Below are 12684 nucleotides of genomic sequence, written 5' to 3'. Positions count from 1 at the left end.
GGTTAGTGGGCGTGGTGGGGACTAGGTGATTTTAGTGGACTTTTTCAACTTTAATGATCATATGATTCTATGATTAGTTAAGTATAGAAGTGAAAAACATAAATCTACTTTGTGATACTTTTGAATAGCAAGGAGAAAGGGAAGAATTCGGTTGTTATGAAAGGCCTGACTACAAAAGGAAGAATTTTGTTGTATAATTCATAACTCAAGTTGCTGGTTTACAAATTGCCACGCCATTTCAGAACTCAAACGTATTAGGAAAAAGTAGATTTTTCCCAAATATGAACAGTTATTAAACTGTCATAATTAGTTAAGAGTGAGTTGTAGAAGTATATAGTATTATTAAACAAAAAATTAGTATCTTCATGTTGGGAAATGAATTCTGACTAGCTATTCTCTTAGGTCTGCCTGCCCTTCAGCTTCTGATACATAAAACTGCCAAAGCAATAAATGACATTACGAGTACATAAAACAGTGCATTGCAATAGAATGCAACCTTATTCTGTGCTTATACATATCATTTCCACGTTACTGCCTCATGTCATGAATTATATCTACTGTATCTACATCAAAAGTTAGGTTACCTGTGTTTCACAGTCTTACATCAGGGAACATACATAAGTCCATGAGAATCAACAGATGCATAACATTGCTACTTAGACTGATTATTTGCCTGTCTGCGTAAAATTACTGCCACAAAACAGGCTACAAAGCAAACTATTTTCTGAAATCAGCTGAAAAAAAAAATGATAATTAACTATTATAAGCCCACATCAAACAATATTTCAATTTTACGCCTTTTTTTAGACGTAGGATTTAATTATTCTACTCCTTAAAGCACAAAACTAAAGCACAATTCAGACAGCACTGAATTCAGATCTTTTAGTCCAAACAAGTAAATTTTCAGACAAATTCTGATTTCAAACAATTGATTTGATCTCCGAACCCCGAGGTGGAAAGGAGGTAACAGTATAATCTTCAAACCAACAGTATGCAGAAAAAATTTCTAAGAATATTAAAAAAAAAAGCAATCTGTGTTTTAAACTAAATAATGAATTTTCCACAGATAAAACTTCACGGATCCCTTCCTTTTTCCTTCCACTACATATTTTATTTATATTACTTACAGTTTTGACTGTGTGTCTACCAAAATAATTGGAGCTTTGCTGAATTTCACTGAATTTCAGCAAATAACCTTTGCATAGTATGGGGGTGGTGACAACAGCAGATTAAAAAACAGATTTCAGAAGCTATGTTAAAATTCATAAGCAAGCCAAGGCAATTAATGAACATATAGGGCAAGTCAATGTGGTATTCTACAATATAATTATCACGAAATACGCTGCAAGAAATAATTTGGTGCTGGTAAAAGATTGGCTCAGACGTAATTTCGTGACCAGATTCTAGTTACAATTGCTATTAGTGGATTATGTTGATGTTGCTGCCAATACACACGGCACAATGCCACAAATATGTAGCCCCTATCCAGAAGTCTGCAATATTGCTGACTCTCAGAGATAAAAGATCAGATATACCAAATTCCATTAAATCTTTTTCTATTGCTTATAGGGTAGTCACTGTATAGCTCACTTAAATTATGTATTAATAATTGCACAGGACTTACATTTTAGCAGCCTCACCTGAGCTAAAATTCACGTGCTACACAAAGTGCATTCCTATAAACTAAATACGATGGTAGTCTTCCAGCAGGAGTACTTCTGAAGTTTAATGCCTTACGTACCTGCACTCGCTTCTCCTATATAATAATCTTCTGCAATTTAAAATTCTATTTTGGTGCATCTGCCACTTGGGTCACAATTAGCAGCACCTCTGTTTGCACTTTATAAAGCCCAACAACCTGTCACCCAGACCTCTCTGCAGCATTCTTAATAATCAATGCCAGTGAAGCACACTCAGGCTATTCCTTGCTTCCTTTAATAGATGCTAAATATAGTGGGAAATAAGTATGGTAATAATGACCGTGTTAAAGCTTAAGCAGTAGCTTAAAACCAATGCATATTACTTTATAATGTATTATATAAATTAAATCACATGTTACCATATTCAAAGAGGGGTTTTTTTTCCTCAATTCTGCTATCTTATTCTTCTTCTCATAAAAACAAGTCGTTTATGAATTCCCAATATAAAGCAGATGATCTTTTACTGAAATCAGAAAACAGAAGCTGTTAACAAAACCACGCTATTTGTACGTAGATGGCAGATTTATCCTGCAGCTTTCTTTCGTGTTTGCAATTATATCTGCCAGGTTGCATTCACTTCACTTCCTTCTGAATCTGCAGAGAATTGTTGAAGTGACAGCCTGCACTAACTCAATTCAAGGCATGGATTTAAAATTCAAATTTCAACTACAGTCTAATGAATAAACTGAAATAATGAGCACATTTGTGATACGGTTTTACGGAAAAAAAAAATCCACACTGCTCAAAATGCTAAGAAGTAAATAAACATTCCTTATTTGCTTGCAAATAACCTACATGTAAAGCAGTTGCAGAACCATACATTAGATTGCCATCTTGATAACAGAAAGAAAAGGGAAAAAATACACAACTTTTCAAACTTCCTCGAAAAAGCAAAAACAACAACAAAACACCGTGACTAAGATGAACCTTTTGTAAAGGGACCGAAAAAAAAACAGTCCAAAAGCATACAAGAACTTACTGTTAACTTCTAAACACATAAATACTAAAATACTATTGCAACCACATAAAATGAGGGCATAGGCAAAGTTGTTGATTTTCCACTGAAAACTCAAATTAGACTCCAAGAATATGACCAAGAAAGATACACAGAAATGCTACTGTTCTCCTTTTGGGTCAAGAAATGCCAATCTAGTAGTTAAGAGCTTCAGCACTGTTCCAGTTACAGATGGTTGACTGCTTCTCTGTGAAGCACACAAATGATCTGTGACAGAACATCCACTTTTCCCTCACCCCTCCAAAGTCAGTTCTATACATTTTTATGGAACAACTTTGGAATAAATGACCAAATCATAGAATCATAGAATGGCCCGGGTTGAAAAGGACCACAGTGATCATCTAGTTTCAACCCCCCTGCTATGTGCAGGGTCACCAACCAGCAGACCAGGCTGCCCAGAGCCACATCCAGCCTGGTCTTGAATGCCTCCAGGGATGGGGCATTCCTCCCCATCCTCCTTGGGCAACCCATTTCAGTGTGTCACCACCCTCTGAGTGAAAAACTTCCTCCTAATATCTAACCTAAGCCTCCCCTGCCTCTGTTTAAGACCATTCCCCCTTGTCCTATCACTGTCCACCCTCATAAACAGCCGTTCCCCCTCCTGTTTATATGCTCTCTCCACGTACTGGAAGGCCACAATGAGGTCTCCCCAGAGCCTTCTCTTCTCCAAGCTAAACAAGCCCAGTTTCTTCAACCTTTCTTCATAGGAAGAAATATTCATCAGATAAAAAAGACACAACCTTTAAAAAACAATTACTGCAAAATGCTATACAGAAACTATATTTTCAGAAATAATTTCAAATGCATCAATGCCAAGAAAAAGGTCATGATGCAACCGTAAATGGACACAATCGAGATCAAGTCCATCACATCTCTTACAGAGCTGTGAGAGCAGCGCACTGCACAGCTTCAGTTCTGTTTAAGTAACATCACTGACTTACTCATGTCTCTGAAACTTAGACCCATCACTTTGCAGCTGTATAGCATGTGAAGATCCACTTCAACTTATCAGGTGTTCCACAACTGATACACGGTACCAAGTCCCAAAATTGGTAAAATCTCCTCATTAATGTTTACTACATATCTATCTATTTGAAAATAACGCTATGTTTTCAAGCCAGTTATCATAGAGAAACTCCACTGATATATTATTTCAGAAATAGTTCCTTGGGAAAGAAAGCAAGGGAAAAAATGTATCGGTTTTGCCTCATGCAAAAAGGAAGATTAATTTAAAAAAAAAAAAGCATTCTGAATCTCAGTTACTAAACCCCATAAAACTCTATTTCTCTTTCTTTAAATTAAAAAAAAAAAAAAAAAAAAATTCCTCAGTGTACATAAGGGCAAAAGGGGGAGATTATTTAAACAGCAGTTCCCCAACATCTTGATTAGCAATGAATATTCCAGAGCAAAATCATTCCAGGGAAATGGAGCACATATTAGAGTGGAATCCATTGTACACAATGTAAGGCTATAATAGAGTTTTCATGTGGTCTATAAAGATTTACTACAAATAAATTTTACAGACAAAATAAGGCATATTCTTCAGTTTAATAGAAAAGGAAATTAGCAGAAATGTAACTCTAACATTTGAGACCTGAATGTTTTATTTCAGTTTTTCAATAGCTATTTGTCTTTGGAAGTGGAGAGAGGCTGAACCCAGCACAGCTCCTTCCCAGGAGAGGGAAGGGCACAGCCACTGCCCTGACACAGGTGGATCTGAGCCCAGCTCAATTGCTGAGAAGGAAGATGGGGAGAGAGAACAGCAAGTCCCTCATGAATGAGCATGGCATGTAAAGTAAAATAAACATATAAAATACATTTATAATTGAACTGCTAAGAATAAATATTTCATTGCTCTTCTAGTGCACCACTGCATTAATTGATGAGTTTGGCAATACTGATTGTGCCTAGGGAACTAAGGATACCGGCTGCGTGTCACTAGGAACGGTATTTTTTTTTACCTTCCTAACAACCTCAGTACTCTTTGGTTAAGCTTTATGCAAACTACGATTAAAATTATATTTAAAAATCTCTACTTCTTGACTACTTATTGCATTATTACCAATTATAGACACTTTATTTCTCCAATTTCCATTTCCCGGAATGTTTTGGCATCTCAGTAACTTTTCTTATTTTTTGCTGCTGAGAACACTTGGTGACCTGTCCTTAAACCTCTTATCTGAAGAGGCTTCACCTGTGTACCTACTCAAATCAGCAGGGTTTGCTGCATAACTGAGAGTTGTTCTGGAACATGCAGTTCTACAAACACATTGTAGCAACTACTAAGGAATGCATGGAGAATATTTTAGAGACAAAGTATTATTTTCCAGTGAAGCTCTGTATAAATGGCTAAGAAATGGAAAGACATATTAACTTGTTACTCATCCTATTACTCCTCTTGAAAAACTAGGGAGGAAAACAACAATAACAGCAACAACAAAATATCGATAGCTTCATTTGGAGACATTTAATGGCGTTGCTCGCAATTCTTCATTCAGCTTTTCATTTCTTTGCTCTGCTACCTCCCTTTTACAGCATGCCATAGAAATGCATTACAGAGCTAATAAAAATGCAGTGCAATTGAAGAGTAGAGTTTGATGGAAAAGAGCAGGTAGGCCACATAATCTTAGTGAAAGAAAGAATGAATTCTGCTATTTGAGATTATTGTGCTGCCAGACGCACATTTCCAGCATTAGCACTCTTTGAAAAGTCAGCTCAAAGCTTTACTGGACCCACGGGACAAAGAATAAAAGTATGAGTCAGATTTTCAGCTGCTGTAAATTGGTACAATTCCATGAGAGCCACTGTGGAGCTACTGCAAAAGTAGCACAAAAATCTGACTCAAACTATTAAGAGGGCTTTACGAACAAAGGGGGGGAAAAAAAAAAAAAGAAGTGTATTTTCTACCATTAGGACTTTTATTGTACTCTTTATCTTTTGCTAGGAAAAAAAATACTTATCAGAATAAACCTCAAACCTACCCAACATCACTATAAGAATCCCTGGACATTATTCAACATTGCAGCATCAATCAGGCCACACATACATCCACAACTTCTATTTATTGAAGAGTGAGGAAGAGAAAAACCTGTCTAAGCTAAATCAATCAAGTTACAGCAGCAATGAATATTAACAGGTTTTACGGTCTAAGGCAGTTATCAATGCAAGTTAATTTGCTAGTATCTTAAAATAATTTGTATGGCATGGGTGAAAGGAAGAGTATTTAAAATAATTGATTTTTTGTGTGCTGTGACAGCTTATGCTTTTCACAGCTCATTATCAGAAAAGGACCAATGAACAACAAAAAGAAAAAGGTTCCTGAAAATCTGCAGTGATTAAACTGTTTTTACTCCTGCTATTTCCATTTTGTGCTGTAAGATCTAAACTGTTATGATATTTCCCACAATGCTAGTTAACGTATTAGTCATAACCTTTGTTCACCAACTTAGTTTAGTAAAAACCAGTCTTGAGTTGTATCTGCACTGAATGTCATGAAATAATGATAGTTTTATTCCCAAGAATGAAAGAAGGGTAGTCTTTAAGAGCTTTCTGTTAAAAGACAATGGTAATGCATAAAGACAGATACATAAAAGAATCAAAAGAACACATACACAAGCACTACTAATATATATAGGACTGTATAATTTAAATTGTAATTGCTTGCTAAAAACACATGGATTTTTTTATTATACCTTTTGCTTTGTCATAGCCTGAAAAAGGACTGAACTCAACTGTTCCAACAGGTACCAAATGAACAATCCAAGCTGATGTCACTGAATAACATTCTTTCCAAAAATCAAGGCAACAGAACTAAGGGGCCCAGAACCTGGCAGCATACAGACGTGTTTGTGTAGAGACCTGAACAAAAGATGATGCCTTCTGTCTTTCTGGATTTGCTCAAAGAGGGAAGTTTAATCTTTCATGTCCCCCTAGGAAGATGCTGAGGCTGCCGCACTCTCCCTGCTCTGACTTTTGGCCTGGTGCTGAAAGGCTCAAAACATGATCAGCTACTGCATGAACCCGGGGTTGAGCTCTGGAGTTGCAATATGTTGCTCTCAGCTTCTTTCCTATTTTGGGAGCAAGCACAAAGTTCAGATGTTTTGCAAACTCCAGTTAGTCAATGCTCACAAGACCATTAACCTTAACATAATACAGAAAACAAAATAAAAGGAATTAAGTTATGACATCCTTTTAGCTAGCTTGAGAGCTTTGCAAAAAAGTAAATAGGATAATACAGATGTTATTTATTTATAATGTTCTTAAGAGTGATAGAAGATTCACCATTGCCCCGTGAACAACATATTTAAACATCTTAATTTAAACATCCCAAAGCAGTGAGAAATGAACTGAAAAATTCAAGGACAGAGAAGGGGAAATCCTAGATCCCACGGCATTACTGGAATGCCTGCTATTCACTTCTAAACATGAAGAAATTCTTTTCAGTTCTTCATTGAAGCAATTCCTCTCTCAATGATTGCGAAAAGCAAATGGAAGAAGTACGTGTAAGGTGATGTTTCTGTGACAGAAGAGATCACAGTGAAAAATTTAAGAATACTTTAATGTCGAGCCAGATTTCAAGATAATAGAGAAAGGAATTACTTTTTCTGCTAGATACAGGGCGTTTAGAGCTTGGCTTCCTGGGGCTGAGGTCTTGTTTATTTTTTCTGTTCAATCTTTTTCTTTTTTTCTTTTAATTGCTAAACTCTGGTCCCTTAATTTCATACTGAGAATATACAATTATTTTTTGCCTACTAAATCTAGGGAAAAATAGTGAAATATTCTGACGCACAGTTGATCCAAAATCCACAATGTATCCATGACAAAATAAAAATAAAAAAAAGTTACAAAACAACCCTCTTCTATGAATACAAGACTCATTCAATCTTTTCCATTTCCAAAAACAGCTGCAACAGTTTCTTATTATGAATACCTGTGAAGACATCTGAGACAATTCTCCTATTCCTAAACTACTTGCTTGAAAAAGACATAGATTGCAGTCTAAGGTTTAACTGAGCACTGAGATTGTCTCTTGAGACAGCATGCTAGATTTGTATTCCAATCACAAGTATGGAACAAAATATCAGTCAGGTACAATTTCAAGCACAAGTTTTATAGCCAAGAATACTCAATTTTATCAAAGACTAGTAGACTGTATATAGAAACATTGGTGTAGACTTCCTGGAGGAAAAAAGTTCTTTTTATGAATGACATTTTTCACGACAGTCTTCCTGTTAAGCATTCTGGCACTGTTAGCATGAAATCAGGGGTCTGCCAGGATTCTCCGAGGACGTACAAAATTGGGACCCTGGCTGTAGTTCTTTGGAGTAGTTACTTCTAGGATTACAAGCCATCAGATCACACCTAAAAGAAATACACCGGTCTGTTCTCTCAAGACTAAGATAAGCTCCCTGACTCAAGTTTCCATAGACAAGCATTATGTACCTGAACAATAAAGCTTTAGTTGGCACCAATCCACATACACCAGATGACACTGAGAAAGACCATAAGTACTTGACTGAGAACAGTCTCTATTAGTTTCTAAGGTGAACAATGCTACTGCAATTAAGACTGAATTTAAAAGTATTATGAGGAACCAATGCTAGTTCACCTTCCTTATGCTATTCAAACTGAGATAAATGTAACAGGACTAGAAGGCTGCACTGTAGTGCATGAAGAGCTATTGACCAGCTGAAATGGCGCATGTGCAGTACAGCTGCAGCTATGAAGAGGGACATAATCTCAGCTCCCTCAGAGACAATCCAAGTCTTTGGGGGGGGAGGGACTCTGAACTCTGAAACAGCCTTTTTCCCTTGGGAAACAAGCACTGAAAATATCTTTTCAAATACATCCTCAACCTTACAGAGCTAAGCAAACATGCTGTCAGGCTGTACAACAGACAACCTAGTTCACAGAATTCAGGCACCAACACTAGAAAACACCAACCCCTTTGGTCAATGCCTCAGTTTCTATCCTCATAAATGACTTTCCAGAGCTACACTGTACTCAGATGATGGGCACATCTCTGTATCCCAGCCCACTGACAGCATTCCTCACGAGTGCACCACTCTGTTTTGTACAATCTGGTGTTAAGCATCTTAAGAGAGATCCCTTCAGCTCCACAGACTGTTACAGCTTAGCATGCTTGCTGGAAATCTCTTTCCTCAAACTTCCCGTTATTAATTTCAAACAATCCATACTTACAATAATGTATTTGTACTTTTCACTGTACTTTGTTTTTTGTTCCCTGAATTCACAAGGCATTAACTCCATTTTGTTCTCTTTGTTTTTAACAGTTGTTTTAATAGCCTGTCCACATCAACTTCCTTTTACTATTCAAAGTCAAACACAACTTCCATACTCATTTGTGGAAGAAAAAATAAAAAATGGCACTATAGAGAACAATTTAAATTGTATTCCTAAGGCATATTTATAAAAATCTTAGCAGAATGGTAAGTAAAGATTGCAAACATTAATGCCACAAAGACCATTAGAAGTGACTAAAACTGCCCAACAGATATTTCATCTGTAGGTCTTACAAGAAGGTTAACATTAAAGTTAGATAGTTTGTCTGAAGGGTTATAGCATATTTGTTTCCATTCACTGGCAATTTCTCAACTGTTACATAAAAAGGCATCTTCCCTGTGGCACTCAGTATGTTCTCAAAAGAAAATCTAAACAGTTTACCCACTTCTACCAACATCACAAGAACACAATAAAAGTGCAAATGTCTTCAAGCTCTCCAAGTTTACTACATCCTACTTAGACACACAAATAAAGACACCAGAACAACCAAAGAATCATGAAACTAGACCAAAACGGCTCTTTAGAAGTATCTCATCTTTATTTTTTCCACCATCTTCTCTGTCCTTAATGTGGCATGTTACTGGAATGCTTCAATTCAAAAAAAAGCCTTGTTATCCTGCCCTAACAGCTAAATTTCAGATGCACACTCAGACAAGGAGAACTACAAACAGGGCACACCAAGGAGAAGTTTATAAACTCCTGATGGCAATCAGGGCCATTCCTTGGGCAAGCAAGCCCCAGTTTTCTGCCAGGTTCTCCACAGCCAGCGTCCCTCTGGTACAAAAATGTTTTTCAGCTACTGATCATTTTTTAAAACGTCATTGTCAGCAAGATTACAAATCATTGCAAATCTCTACTAGATTACAAAAGTTGGTACTGTCCCCAGATTTTTAGTTTTCAATGTGCATCAGACTGTTTTATTAACTCACACTGTAAGCAGGATAGATGGGTCAGGAGAGATTGTGAGTTCTGACAGCCCAGTAAGGAAATGCTGGCAATACACACCAAGCAATCAGCTGAAGATTTTTACCTCTCTCACTAACTGCTCACTGCAGTGCTCATCCAGCACCTTGAAGGTTTCAATGAATAGTCTTGGGTGATAACCATTGAGGCAATTTTTGAGGTTTTTGGTACAAGCTGCATTCATGCTGCTTAGTTTCAAATTCTTTTAGAAGCAGGGAGGGTCAGTATTGCAGTTTAAGTGAACTCAGACCATAGTCAGAGTCTGTACTGTAATGTAGATCATCTTTCCCTGAAAAGACATCTGTACATTACAATCTGTAATTTTCCTATCAGGAGAGATTTTATTTCTCAGGAAAACAGAACTGTCATTTGCAATGAGTTTGCTTTACAGATAATAAAGCAGCCTTAGCAGCACTCTCAGGAGAAATCTGCCTTATAAAGAGACATAGGTCATGTAAGCATGAGTATCACAGAATTAGCGAGGACAGAATATCCATACACATTGTTAATTTGTGCAGTGTTCATGTATCATAAATCTTTCCAATTTCAACCCTTGAAGCTGGCTATATGAATACTGCACGGACTTCATATTAGTGACTAATTATATTAATGGAAAGGAAGTATTGTCTAATGAGTAAGGTACATCTACATTGTCTAATCAAAAAAAGGCCATAGTGTGATGTAAAGTTACATAAGTAGTTTAAAGTTAGTGCTACAGCAGCTTGGAAATTGACAAATGTTATTTTGCTAACCAGCATTTCCATCACTGCACCTCAGATATATGACATTGAAGCCACAAAGTCCAAGACTCCTAAAGAGAGACCAATAGCAGTAGCAGTTGTAGCAGACATTACTAACACACTTCCATGCTTTGTTTGTAGAAAGGGAAATACCAGAAAACAAGTAACAGGGAAGTTTGAGGAGTTTGTGTGGCTATCTAAATCAAGAATCCACTGGAAAATCTGAAAGTACTTATCTCTGTTCCCACTGAACTCAGTGGTGAACTTCACAGTGACTTTTTTTTTACTTGTGCACAAGAAATCACTCTGGTGTCTGTTCTACATTAGGAATGCCTACAATGACAGCTACAATACCAAGTATGTAGTAGCATAGTTATAGTTTACCAACCATTTGCAAGTCACACACCAAATAGTACAAAAATGTTTACTTAGAAATTAAGTTTTCCGCTCATCTCTGTTTGCACTGGAGAGCCTAGCTGCACTTCATAAACTCAAACAAATGCCGAATACCAAGAACGTCAAAGACTCTTGGCTGGATATTATCAGAAGTGGAAAATCAATTTGAGTTCAGCTTCTGCTCGCTGGATTTTTCCATTTGCTAGCCACAGAAATTCTAATACAATTTAATGCTATTAACTTTATTTGCCAAAAGTGAGATCACTGGGGGATCATTAAGGGAATCTGACCAGACTCTGGTGTTTTCTCACTTTTCTTAATGATGCAATGTTTGATCCAAAATCAACAAGAGATTTTGGTAGGGGTAGTTAAAAAATGAGGTTAAATGAGATTCATCTTTGAGGGATATATAGTTATTCATATACAGCTATTATATAATCTTAAACTTTTTTAAAATTAAAGGTCAACACGGAAATAACATTTTTAAAATTTCCTTCCAAACACTTAAAGTTTGTTCACATGTAACACAGTTACTTAAAAACAAACTTTAGCTGCAATTTCATTGAGCTTAAAATATCTGTACCGATTATCAATTTTTATTCCCAAATAATTAAAAAACATTTCAGTGCCCAAACAGGATCATATTACAGAAAAAAAGCTGAACATTGAACTGAAAAGCAGAGTAGAAGATTACATAACAAAAAATTTGCATAGCAAAGTTTCCAGAAGGTTTACAAAAAGATATAACAAATACTTTCAGCAATTAGGCATTATATTATAAGTACAAATAGTAACAGTAACAAGCTCTTATTCTCTTCTCAGTGTAGCTACTTACTGTAGAAACCCAAATCTATCTGTAACTTTGTACAGGCGATAGTCAGCATCTTCCCATGGTTCAATCTGTGCACCATCTCGTCCCTATCAGGAAAGAAAAAATAAAATAAAAAAAATAAGAGCCAAATTAAGTTTCAAATTAAGTTGAATGATACAATAAACTAAGACACAGAAAGACAGGACTGAGCCATAACCTTTGGTACACTTTGGTAGTAAGCTAGAGCAGCAGAAGAACACCAGTACTAAACCAACCACCCAAAAATAGCAAAGTAGCACAGCTCTATCAGTTGCTGGGACTGGTATTTTCATCACAGGAAACTTGTTTCTGCCACTGCTGCATGCATTCATTCCCATTCCTTTCTCCTACTCCTACTGAAACACTCGTCTGATACAAACTACATACAGATTGCTGAATGTGAAGAAGCCACTGCGCAGAATAAAAGTCACGTACAGAGTGTTTCCATATCAAAAAAATGAAGCTAAGTGCAGGACACTACACTAAGTCTGGCATTAAAATCTTTCATCCATTCTACAAAGAAGCCTATGGCACAGTTCTCCAAGGACACTTACAAAACTCACAAGCGTTACTAGAATATATGAACATGGTGCAGGTATTCCAGACACGTGGTGCGCCAGGCTTTCCATATGACAAGTAGTTTGAGAAAAGATAATGCCTAGGATATTTCTTTAATTCCTTATAACAATTTGACAAACAAAGCAGTTTACTTATACA

The 12684-nt window shown here is 36.5% G+C and overlaps 1 protein-coding gene across 9 annotated transcripts in view; it reads right to left on the bottom strand.

The window, feature by feature from the left end:
• The window catches only part of USP6NL (USP6 N-terminal like), a 113008-nt gene that overhangs the window by 41923 nt on the left and 58401 nt on the right, over positions 1 to 12684 (bottom strand). For all 9 annotated transcript variants that reach the window (XM_003201861.4, XM_019619149.2, XM_010719236.3 and 6 more), the window contains one exon: positions 11953 to 12035. In XM_003201861.4, coding sequence (XP_003201909.1) covers positions 11953 to 12035 — 83 coding nt within the window. The remainder of the gene's footprint in view (positions 1 to 11952; positions 12036 to 12684) is intronic.

This window comes from Meleagris gallopavo, chromosome 1 (assembly GCF_000146605.3).
Source record: "Meleagris gallopavo isolate NT-WF06-2002-E0010 breed Aviagen turkey brand Nicholas breeding stock chromosome 1, Turkey_5.1, whole genome shotgun sequence".
NCBI lineage: Eukaryota > Metazoa > Chordata > Aves > Galliformes > Phasianidae > Meleagris > Meleagris gallopavo.
This window is presented reverse-complemented; position numbering and strand designations above follow the sequence as displayed.